Below are 12875 nucleotides of genomic sequence, written 5' to 3'. Positions count from 1 at the left end.
AACTGAAAATTTTAAATTGCAATTGTAATTTATTATTGCGGCATCTAAAATTTTAAATTTGTTTTAAACCTCTTCACAGAGATTTGGACTTCCACGGTATTTTGCATCCTTGTTTTTATGTCCTCAAAGGGTGATTTCTCCGTGTTCATTCCATCACAGGAAGATTAGGTGAGGTCTAACATACAGACTCCATATCTGAGACTTGAATCCTCTTTGCCATCCAAGGGGGATTGGTTCCAGGACCTTCTATAGATACCAAAATTTAAGGATGCTAAAGTCCCTTTTATAAATTGGTGTAGTATTTACATATAACTTAAACACATCCTGCCTTATACATTGAAGCATCTCTAGATTACTAATAATATATAATAAAAATTAATGCAATGTAACTAGTTGCTGGATTGCCATAAATTAAATTTGTGCTTTTTGGAATTTTCTGGAATTGTTTTGTACATATATATGTGTATATATATATATATATGTATATGTATATATAAAAATTTTATTGAAGTACAGTCTAGTGGATTTACAATGCTGTATTAATTAATTTCTGCTGTACAACAAAGTGACAGTTATACATATATATTCTTTTTCAAATTCTTTCCTATTCTATTCCACTATGGTTTTATCACAGGATATTAAATATTGCTGCTGTTATTGTTCAGTTGCTCAGTCTTGTCCAATTTTTTGTGACCCCATGAACTGCAGCAGGCCAGGCTTCCCTGTCCTTCACCATTCCCGGAGCTTGCTCAAGCTCATGTCCACTGCGTTGCTGATGTCATCCAACCATCTCATCCTTTGTCATCCCCCCATCTCATCCTTTATCATCCCCTTCTCCTTGTGCCTTCAATCTTTCCCAGAATCAGGGTCTTTTTCAATGAGTTGGTTCTTCCCATAAGCTGGCCAAAGTGTTGGAGTTCAGCTTCAGCATCAGTCCTTCTAATGAATATTTAGGGTTGAATTCCTTTGGGGTTGACTGGTTTGATCTCCTTGCAGTCCATGAGACTCTCAAGAGTCTTTTCCAATACCACAGTTCAAAGGCATCAATTCTTTGGCACTCAGCCTTTTTTATTGTCCCACTCTCACATACATACGTGACTACTGGAAAAACCATAGCTTTGACTATATGGAACTTAGTAGGCAAAGTAATGTCTCTGCTTTTTAATTCACTGTCTAGGTTTCTCATTGCTTTTCTTCCAAAGAGCATCTTTAATTTCATGGTTGCAGTCACTGTCCACAGTGATTTTGGAAACCAAGAAAATAAAGTCTGTCTCTGCTTCCAGTTTTTCCCCGTCTATTTGCCATGAAGTAATGGGACCAGATGCCATGATCTTCTTTTTTTAAATGCTGAGTTTAAGCCAGCATTTTACTTTCTTGTTCATCTTCAGCAAGAGGCTCTTTAATTCCTCTTTGCTTTCTGCCATAAGGGTGGTGTCATTTGCATATCTGAGGTTATTGATATTTCTCCCTTCAACCTTTATTCCAGTTTGTGCTTCATCAAGCCTGGCATTTCACATGATGTACTCTGCATGTAAGTTGCATAAGCAGGGTGACAATATACAGCCTTGACTCCTTTCCCAATTTGGAACCAGTCCATTGTTCCATGACTGGTTCTAACTGTTGTTTCTTGACCTGCATACAGATTTCGCAGGAGACAGGTAAGGTGGGCTGGTATTCCAATCTCTTAAAAATTTTTCCACAGTTGTAATGATCTACACTGTCAAAGGCTTTAGTGTAATTAATGATGCAGAAGTAGATGTTATTCTGGAATTCTCTTGTTTTTTCAGTGATCCAAAGGATGTTGTTAATTTGATCTCTGATACTCTGCCTTTTAAAATCCAGTTTGAATATCTGGAAGTTCTTGGTTCACATATTGTTGAAGCTTGAAGGATTTTGAGCATTACTTTGATAGCATGTGAAATAATTGTAATTGTGTGGTAGTTTGAACATTCTTTGGCATTGCCCTTCCTTGGGATTGGAATGAAAACTGATCTTTCTAGTTCTGTGGCCACTGCTGAGTTTTTCAAATTTGCTGGCATACTGAGTGCAGCACTTTAACAGCATCATCTGCTAGGTTTTGAAGTAGCTCAGCTGGAATTCCATCACTTCACTAATTTTGCTAGCAGTATTGCTTCCTAAGGCCCACTTGACTTCACACTCCAGGATGTCTGGCTTTGTGTGAGTGACCACACCATTGTGGCTCTCTGGGTCATTTAGATCTTTTTTGTGTATTTTTTCTGGGTATTCTTGTGACCTCTTCTTAATATCTTCTGCTTCTGTTGCTGCTGCTGCTGCTAAGTCACTTTAGTCGTTTCCGACTCTGTGCGACCCCATAGACAGCAGCCCACCAGGCTCCCCCGTCCCTGGGATTCTCCAGGCAAGTACACTGGAGTGGGTTGCCATTTCCTTCTCCAATGCATGAAAGTGAAAAGTGAAAGTGAAGTCGCTCAGTCATGTCCGACTCTTAGTGACCCCATTGACTGCAGCCCACCAGGCTCTTCTGTCCATGGGATTTGCCAGGCAAGAGTACTGGAGTGGGGTGCCATTGCCTTCTCCACTGCTTCTGTTAGGTCCACACTGTTTCTGTCCTTTATTGGGCCTATCTTTGCATGAAATGCTCCCTTGGTATCTCTAATTTTCTTGAAGAGATCTCTAGTGTTTCCCATTCTATTGTTTTCATCTTTTCCTTTGCATTGTTCATTTAGGAAGGCTTTCTTATCTCTCCTTGCTCTTCTCTCAAACTCTGCATTCAAATGGATATATCTTTCCTTTTCTCCTTTGCCTTTAGCGTCTCGTCTTTTCTCAGTTATTTGTAAGTCCTCCTGAGACAACCACTGTATCTTTTTGCATTTTTTTTCTTGGGGATGGGGATGGCCTCCTGTACAATGTCACAAACCTCAGCGCATAGTTCTTCAGGCACTGTGTCTATCAGACCTAATCCCCTGATTCAAATTGTCACTTCCACTATATAATCATAAGGGATTTGATTTCATTTATACCTGAATGGTGTTATCTGCATATCTGAGGTTACTGATATTTCTCCCGGCAATCTTGATTCCAGCTTGTTTTTTTTTGGGGCTCCAAAATCACTGCAGATGGTGATTGCAGCCATGAAATTAAAAGACGCTTACTCCTTGGAAGAAAAGTTATGACCAACTTAGCATATTCAAAAGCAGAGACATTACTTTGCCAACAAAGGTCCATCTAGTCAAGGCTATGGTTTTTCCTGTGGTCGTGTATGGAGAGAGTTGGACTGTAAAGAGGGCTGAGTGCTGAAGAATTGATGCTTTTGAACTGTGGTGTTGGAGAAGACTCTTGAGAGTCCTTTTGACTGCAAGGAGATACAACCAGTCCATTCTGAAGGAGATCAGCCCTGGGATTTCTTTGGAAGGACTGATGCTAAAGCTGAAAGTCCAGTACTTTGGCCACCTCATGCAAAGAGTTGACTCATTGGAAAAGACTCTGATGCTGGGAGGGATTGGGGGCAGGAGGAGAAGGGGACAAAGAGGATGAGATGGCTGGATGGCATCACCGACTCAATGGACGTGAGTCTGAGTGAACTCCGGGAGTTGGTGATGGACAGGGAGGCCTGGCGTGCTGCGATTCATGGGGTTGCAAAGAGTTGGACACGACTGAGCGACTGAACTGAACTGAACTGATACCTGAATGGCCTATTGGTTTTCCCTATGTTCTTCAATTTAAGTCTGAATTTTGCAACTAGGAGTTCATGATCTGAGCCACAGTCAGCTCCTGGTCTTGTTTTTGCTGATTGTACAGAGGTTTCCCATTTTTGGCTGCATAGACTATAAACAATCTGATTTCAGTATTGACCATCTGGTGATATCCATGTGTACAGTCATCTCTTGTGTTTTTGGAAGAGGGTTTGCTATGACCAGTGTATTTTCTTGGCAAAACTCTGCCTTTGTCCTGCTTCGTTTTGTACTCCAAGGCCAAACTTGCCTGTTACTCCAGATATCCCTTGACTTTCTACTTTTTTACATTTTTGATTCAAGGTTTTTTGGATCTGTGAATGTGGAACCCATAGATCTTGAGGGCCAACTGTGTAGATTTATGTTTTTGAGGATGGAAGCACCCTTTTGAGCAGAGGAATTGTCATATTTCAGCTGTGAGCTCGTAAATTCTAACACTAGGTTCTCATACCTTGCAGAAGGTAGAGCTAGCATTTCTAATTGTCTGACAAAAAATGTGTGATAAAATATTTATTTTATCATGTTAATTTAAACAGCTTTTATAATTTTTGTTAATCTTGACTATTTCTATGAAACATGAAATTTGGGCATGAAATTCTACCATACCAATAACAATGTAATTTTGTATCATGAATCAAATATTTATAAAATAGGAAATATAGATACGGAGAGAAAAGGCACCTTGAAACTGTCAAAAGAGATTACTGGGTTTCATTTCAATTGTATGCTGGGCATTGTCAGACTCTCCCTTGATTATCTGTTTCTAAAGAGTGTTCATCTTTGTCTTTGAGCCTGTTTTACAACTGTGAAGTTAGTTCTAAGTAAAAAACTAAGAATAGTTATATACAGTATATAATTTTTCTCATTACAATTAGAATGATTCATTAACTAGAGATATGACTTTTATGTTAGAAAAGATGACCTCAATCATTATAGTTATTGTCCTACAGTATATTAATCAGATTTGGATTAACCAATTTATGTAAGTTTTCCTGATGGTCTACACTCATACACACAAACAGACACAAACATACAAATATGTATGTGTATGTATATATGTATTTGTTCTTCATGCTGCTGCTGCTACTGAGTCGCTTCAGTCGTGTCCGACTCTGTGCGACCCCATAGACGGCATCCCACAAGGCTCCCCAGTCCCTGGGATTCTCCTGGCAAGAACACTGGAGTGGGTTGCCAGTTCCTTCTCCAATGCACGAAAGTGAAAAGCGAAAGTGAAGTCGCTCAGTCGTGTCCGACCCTTAGCAACCCCATGGACTGCAGCCTTCCAGGCTCCTCCATCCATGGGGTTTTCTAGACAAGAGTACTGGAGTGGGGTGCCATTGCCTTCTCCATATTTCCCTTTAAATCTGTTTAATTTGTTACTAGCTTCTTAATTAATAAGATAAATGAAATCTTTAATCTGTGTTTATTTTAATTAATATTGTAGCCATGATTTTATCTTTTTAAAATTATATTTTAGTTGAGGTTTTTTTCTAATATGAACCAAATGCATTTGAAGAAAAGCAGAGTGCTATTGGGAAAATGTTTGCCAATTTTATAAATTTAGAGTCAGACACACAGGAATATCCAAATTACTTGTGAATGTGAATGAGGTGATGAATGAAGTTTAGATATCCTTAATCTCCAAATGATACTAGATCCATGAGAATTAAAACAATATTAAGTTCCTCACGGATCATCAAGTTTCTTTCTTTATAGTTCATTGAACCATGCAATGAACCTGGAATATCTGAATTAAGAGGTACTTTAATATTCAAGTTAACTTTAATATTAAAGTTAAAATATTGCCGTGAACATTGTAATGTTCCTCAAAGACATTTATGACAAATAGAAGATTAGAAGCATTCCAGGCATTAGAATATGTTCCATTTGTAAAAGAGAAAAAAAAAAAGATATACACTTACACAAGCACAAGTATACATATACAATGCTATACAAAATTATTAAATGTTCCCCAAGAAATAGTGAGGGACAGGGGAGCCTGGATGCGGCAGTCCGTGGGGTAGCAAAGAGTCAGACACGACTGAACGACTGAACGACAACAAGAAGCAATATACTCTCAATGTATCACATATTTAACTAAAACTGATTGTGAGAATGAATTATCAGACATCTTTGCAACAGCCTTTCCCTCATACACTGTATTGAAGAAAATACGTACAGTCTGGACTGGTTTCAAACTCAAACTTGCGACTGTTGGTCCCATATCCAGCTGCGGTCCGGGCTCGGATTTGGAATACATATGTAGTACCAGGCTTGAGGCTACTGATGGTAACATTAGTGCCTCGTGCCCTGAGAATCGTATAACTTGTTTCTTGTTCCTGCTTTGAGGTAAGAAAAATCATGTTAAAACCGAATCTTCCTAGTCATGTCAGATGGTAAAAAGCTGAACCCCTCTAAACCAGTTCTTTTAGATTTAACACAGCTCATATGATGGATAAGATATGACAATTGTTTAACTCTCTGAATGTAATAGAGGCATTTTTAAGCTAGAAATATTTATAGAATGTCCCATCTTGGATAAAATAATCTGTTCCCTGCAAATAATGCAGAAATAATTAGTCTTCATTTTTGCCAGTTAATGAATATGTGGATGAAAATAAGTTACCTTCAAAGCCAAAGCTGAATGAAAGCTTCAGTCTAATTTTAAGAATAAACTTTCAAAGAGGAAAATATCCCTTGAATTAAGCTTAACAGGCATCTCAGAAATATTTCTATTAACTGTAAACTATTAAATTTTAAAAGGTCCAAGTTTTATGCACAATTCTACATTAATAACTTCCTTAGTATCAACTATATTTGCAATGTGTTTAATCTAAGTCACTGTGGTTTAGTAGAGATGAAAATCTTCAGATAAATGTCTAGAAATATTTCCCCAAAGAATTCACATTGTACATTGGGAGGTTCACATTGTACATGAATTATAAAGGCTTTTTGTGTCAAGCCTTGTTTATAAAAATTGACTTTACATAGAATTGTGTTTTTCCTTTAACATACATTAGTATATAAGTACCTAAGTTCAAGTAATGGTGGAATGTCTGGGTACCTGGGATGGGCCTGGAATAGGAGATATAGAACAATGCATATCCTCAACCCAAACTAAATAGAATATTACAGAAAAAAAAGTCATGCATTACATATACTTTTTAGCTAAAGATGCTGGTTATGTATCAGATAGCATTTGAGTTAGTATATTAAATAATGAAGAAGGCTGAATGTATTTACTTTACAGAAATCATTATTTTATGTGTTAAAAAATTTATTAAGCATATATCTACATGGTTGTATTCATCATCATTAATGAACTAAATAGTCAAGACCTTGACTAGTCAAGTCTAGTCAAAGTTAGATCTTTTAGGGCTTAAATCTTAGTGAAACATTAAAAATATTTCTAAGTATCATACATATTTGGAAAAAAATTTTAATTTCAAAATTTATGAATATTTGCTATAAATATTTGTATAAAGTAATTTAAAATAATATTATACATAAGTATACATTGACTTTAAAATGCTTAGACAATAAAAATAGATTCAGTCACTTTTTCCTATGCTAGTTAATATTGTTTCAAAATATTGTTTTATGCTTTCTTTGAAATAAGTTCGGAAAATGATTTATGTTTGTAAAAGATATGAATGTAGGTTAGTAGTATGTTTGAATCAGCTCTACAGAAAAGTTGGGTGTTCCCTGGTTCTGCTATCCAGTCTGAACTGAGGTGCATCATTAATTACCTTTTTATTGTGTTGTATCATCTATAAAACATGGATTCTTATATTTGCTATCCTGTCACATTTTTAAAAATAGAAGATTATGATCAAATGGGTATTTGACAGTACCACAGTGGATCACTGAAAGCTAGGAGGTAATTTATTCATACTATGATTTTGGCACAATGAGGTTTATTAGGTCTCACTTTCTCTCAGTCAAAGAGACATATCCTTTTCCCTATAGGGGGCAGTATGAAAAAAATGGCATCATACTTGTTAAATACTTTAATTTCAAAAAACAGCATAACCACATAGTGCAGAGAAATGCTTATACATTACATATTTTTTTGCATAACTGACCATACCACTAATTCTCACATCTCTTAATGATCCATTTTCATTTAGAAGAAGATATGCAACACAGGGGAAAACATATTACATTGAGGAGTGATGACTGTCAGAATTCAAAACAGAGAACCAATGTTTATTAGCAATGAGGCTATGAGAAATTCAAATGTCACTGACTCTGTTTTTGTAATTGTAAAAGAACCTATTTACTTACTCTCATCAGATTATCAAACAACTCAAAATAATGTATGTAGACATGTTCTGTAAATAGAAGCTATCAATACACAATTCATTTTAAAATACTTTGTAAACTGCAGCAGATAAATGAATATGTTATGTTCATATTAGTAGCTATGAAACCACCCAGCTCTATTGATAAGGTTTGAATACATCTTGTTTTCAAACCTCACCATAATTTATAACCAGGGAGAAATAAGTGGTACCTAGAGTGATGAAATATCATGGCCTGAATTATACTTACAAATAATTATGTACTTATTTTTTACAATTGTATTACCAAACACAATTTTATAATGTGAGGCACACATACTCCCATCTTCTAATCTCCTTGTACAAAGTAAAGAAAGCTTTCATCATCAGCTCAATAATATAATGGTTTTGTTACCAGTTCAACATTCATATCGGTATTAAATAAAATTCATGTGAATGTGAAGATCAGGAAATGATGCTTAATGCAATGAACTTAGGAATGAACTTAGGAATGAACTTAATGCAATGAACTTAGGAACTTCATCAGTAGATGAAGGAATTGCTATATAATGGTTGTTTAGAACAAGGGTCTCCTGTAGAAGACACAAATGTCATCTCTAATATCATAACTAGATGGCTTACATTCAATGGTAACATCTTTGCTATGGCTTATTGCTGTAGAATGGGGGATATTCAATACAATAATTTCTAAACCCTCCTCTACCTATAAATCAAAGGTAGCACATGACCAGAGTTCTAAATAGAGCATTTTCACAAGCTAGCAGTGTCATTCGTTTCTTTGCAAGAGTATACTCATGAGAAAATAACCTCTTTCCTGACACAATTCAACTCTTTTAACATTATCTCCCCACCTTTTCATAGTATTTGACCTCATAGTCCAATATGATCCCATTAGGGTGTTCAGGTTCTTGCCAGGATAAAGAAATGCTGTTTCTGGATGTCCGGTCTTTCTTAATCGTCATGACAGGTGATGGAGCTGTAAAGAGAGGATGGGAGGGTATGATGGGAGAAGGAAAATTAATTGGATTGGGAAGGGCAGTAAAGAAGAGCAGAGAGGGAAGGGGACAAGCAAATGGAGCCTATCATTGTTCTAATCTTGGCAAGAAAGCACTATTTCCATTTCAAAGGCTCTTGAGGATTAATCTGGCCCCATATCAAGCCTCAGCAGCTGGATTATAGCCCTGGTACATAGAGGCCTGTGGAAATGAGCTGAGATTTTCAGCTGCTGGTGGACTAGTGGCAAGTGAGCAGATGTTTTCAATCTGCTACTATAATGTAAGCAATGAAATATATTTGATATATTAAAAAAGAAAAAAAAATATTAGGACTACCTATTTGTTATAATGTTGCAAAGTTATGAATGCCAGAGTCTTCAGCTCATTGATAACATTTTCATATGCAACTCTGTAAGAGGACTGGAATCCATTATGCACAAGGAGTCCCATGGTATCCATAGGTAATAATAATATTTAGTGTATTGTAAAATAGATAGGATTTAGGACATAGTAAAATAGATCTTGACTTCTGACAAAAAAGCTCTCATGAATAAAAATATATATACCAGGAAACAAGAATCTCTACTTTTACATTTCCATTTCTTAAAAAAGTATATTTAATAAGAAGTACTGAGGAAGCGGGTGCTCTTCGTGTCACAATTCTCTAGATATATTTTGAGGCTCTTATTGGGTGGTGACTCTTTGTTATGTTTTTCCTATGCATTATCAAAAATATAAATATGAATAAAAAACATCTGTCTGGATCAGATATCACAGGGTCACCATATTTTCTAATGGAAGATTAAACATGTTTTAAGTGATATCAGACTTCAAATCCTTCCATTAAAAAGAAAAATGCATACTATCCATCAATGCACTCTTGGTTTCAAATCTCAGTCTTGGTACACTGGCCAACCAAAATCGCCACTGTGAAGTTCAGCAGCGTTCTTCTCTAATGGAATGCAGTAAAACAATTACAAACATGAAACAAACAAAAATCAAGAGTTCTCAGGAACACCAACTGTTGAATTGCTTTCATTACTAAGGGACATATTTTTTAAAGACTTTTCTCAAATCAAGGATTATTAGAACCCTATGTATTTGCCTTTCCTATAAGAGCTAGCAATAGATGTTTCCTATACATGGATTTGCTGTTTCTATGATTATCAGCTATCATTATTATTATTAACATTATTATGATTATCTTGCCAGCTTTTGCATCCAAACTGCCATCCAATTTATTCCTGTCTATAAATGCCTTTTATTTTATTCTTTACTTAAAAATAGAGCTTTCATTAAACTTGCCTTGTGACACTTCTTTACAAAGTGTAAACTTAAAGCATTTATTACAGCAAATTTTCTGTCTTCTTATTTCTACTATATGTAATGTCTTATGAATTTTTGTAATTAAAGTCTCATTATTTTAATGGCCAGGGGATGATCACTTACTTTTTTTCCAAAGTAAAATGTAAGTGTTGCTTTTATGATGGAAAAGTAAAATCATTTCTTTTATCACATTTCGCACCCATTAACAATTAATATACTTTCATGTGGCCTTCCCCGGTGGCTCAGTTGGTAGAGAAACTGCCTGCAATACAGGAGATGCGGGTTGGATCCGTGGGTCAGGAAGATCCCCTGGAGAAGGGCATGGCAACCTACTCCAGTATTCTTGGTAGAGATTCCCATGGACAGAACTCTACGGTGGGCTACAGTCCATAGAGTTGCAAAAAGTCATTCACTTCTGAAGCAACTGAGCAGGCATGCACACACGCATACTTTCATGTAACTGATATAACTTACCTTTTATGTTTGCCTTTTGTCTATTCAATATTATTTTATTTTTCAAACTTGCCTCACAATATCCCCAACCCTAACACTGAGGCAGTTTGCTGCTCTGAAATTGATTTTATGTTAATGATAAATTATTTTACACATATTTAGTTGAAATTTTATAAACTTATTCAAAATTTATAATCATGTCACTGAGTTAGAAATAAATAGCAGGTATGTTAAATTTTCAACAATTAATTTCTTTTTATTTACTCTGATATTTAGAAAAAACAATTTATTATTTTGTTGTTACTAGAATAATTTCAGTCCCAATATTGTTGCTAAAAATTTTGCTTTTTTTTGTACAAAAAAAATGGAGAAATTTCAACAAGTTTCCTCCTGAAGTAAATCCATTAATAGAATGACTTCTAATGCATGCTTACAGAGCATTTCAAAGAAGCAGAATGTTGGAACACTATCCTATTAAACCCATGGAGACCCTCCCTATTTAATTTCATATCGCTCGAAACTGGTTTATTTTCCTTAACTGTTAAAATATATTTTCAAAGAAGTTTTGAAAATTACCAAGTATAGCATCTCTCCTTAAAAAAGAAGAAAGAGAAAATAATTTGTTTCTAAGAACAATTGTGAAGAGTATCACATAAACTTTTTAGTGAATGCTTTCCAGGCTCTTTTGGGGACCTGCCTAAGTTTTACTGCTTCTGCACTGTGCAAGACTTTATAACTGTTGAAATTCTTCAAAGGTCTTTGAGCAAGCTGCAGGGCCCTGCTGGATTGTAATAAATAGCCTTTTGTAATTCCACACTTACTTAAGTAGAAGCAATTGCTCGAAGCTTGTGCCATCTCTAAGTTAAATGAACCCTTTCTGATTGCTGCTTTTAGGCCCCTGTTAAGTCATTTGTTCTGCTCTTTTAATACACGCCCTTGTGTTGGCTGCGTTTCAGGAGTTCCAGTACAGTGCACCAGCTGAAATCCCATTATGCATAGGTAATGCTCATCAATATTTTAATATTAATCAATAATTAACAAAATCTGTTTTTCTATCCCCTAATAAATAATTTTAAGACATAATAAAATATACTGTAGGAAGAGACAAATTCCATGAGCACTCCGCTGTATCCATGCTTTCTAAATGGTTTCCTAGAACACTTTTTTTTTTAATTCACATCTTAAAGTATAATTTACCCATACTTGCTCATGTGTTGTAATACAATTTGTAATATTAATGAGAAACAGTAATATGGATTACATTTTTTTTGTTAGTTTTCAGGTATGGAAGAATGATTTGTTCAAAGTAATTTTCCAAATTCATCAGTTCAGTTCAGTCACTCAGTTGTGTCGGACTCTTTGCGACCCCATGAACCGCAGCAAACCAGGCCTCCCTGTCCATCACCAACTCTCAGAGTTTACCCAAACTCATGTCCATTGAGTCGGTGATGCCATCCAACCATCTCATTCTCTGTCATCCCCTTCTCTTCCTGCCTTCAATCTTTTCCAGCATCAGGATCTTTTCAAATAAGTCAACTCTTCGCATAAGGTGGCCAAAGGATTGGAGTTTCAGCTTCAACATCAGTCCTTCCAATGAACACCCAGGACTGATCTCCTTTAGGATGGACTGGTTGGATCTCCTTGCAGTCCAAGGGACTCTCAAGACCCTTCTCCAACACCACAGTTCAAAAGCATCAATTCTTCGGTGCTAAGCTTTCTTTGTAGTCCAGCTCTCACATCCATACATGACCACTGGAAAAACCATAGCCTTGACTAGATGGACCTTTGTTGGCAAAGTAATGTCTCTGCTTTTGAATATGCTATCTGGCTTGTTCATAACTTTCCTTCCAAGGAGTAAGTGTCTTTTAATTTCATGGCTGCAATCACCATCTGCAGTGATTTTGGAGCCCCGAAAAATAAAGTGTGCCACTGTTTCCACTGTTTCTCCAGCTATTTGCCATGAAGTGATGGGATTGGATGCCATGATCTTAGTTTTCTGAATGTTGAGCTTTAAGCCAACTTTTTCACTCTCTTCTTTCACTTTCATCAAGAGTCTCTTTAGTTCTTCTTCACTTTCTGTCATAAGG

At 36.0% G+C, this 12875-nt stretch overlaps 1 protein-coding gene across 2 annotated transcripts in view; it reads right to left on the bottom strand.

The window, feature by feature from the left end:
- Window positions 1-12875, bottom strand: part of EPHA3 (EPH receptor A3) — a 411324-nt gene that overhangs the window by 73726 nt on the left and 324723 nt on the right. The window contains exons 6-7 of one of the 2 annotated variants that reach the window (XM_005201183.5): window positions 8866-8990; window positions 5890-6049 (exon numbers count right to left, since the gene is read on the bottom strand). In XM_005201183.5, the coding sequence (XP_005201240.1) occupies window positions 5890-6049; window positions 8866-8990 (285 nt within the window). Of the gene's footprint in view, window positions 1-5889; window positions 6053-8865; window positions 8991-12875 lie in introns of both variants that reach the window. The other variant, NM_001206113.1, reaches the window with a different exon arrangement.

The sequence above is a fragment of the Bos taurus genome, chromosome 1, assembly GCF_002263795.3.
Source record: "Bos taurus isolate L1 Dominette 01449 registration number 42190680 breed Hereford chromosome 1, ARS-UCD2.0, whole genome shotgun sequence".
NCBI classification, from domain to species: domain Eukaryota; kingdom Metazoa; phylum Chordata; class Mammalia; order Artiodactyla; family Bovidae; genus Bos; species Bos taurus.
The sequence above is the reverse complement of the archived record's forward strand: the minus strand, read 5'-3'. Positions and strand labels throughout refer to the sequence as shown.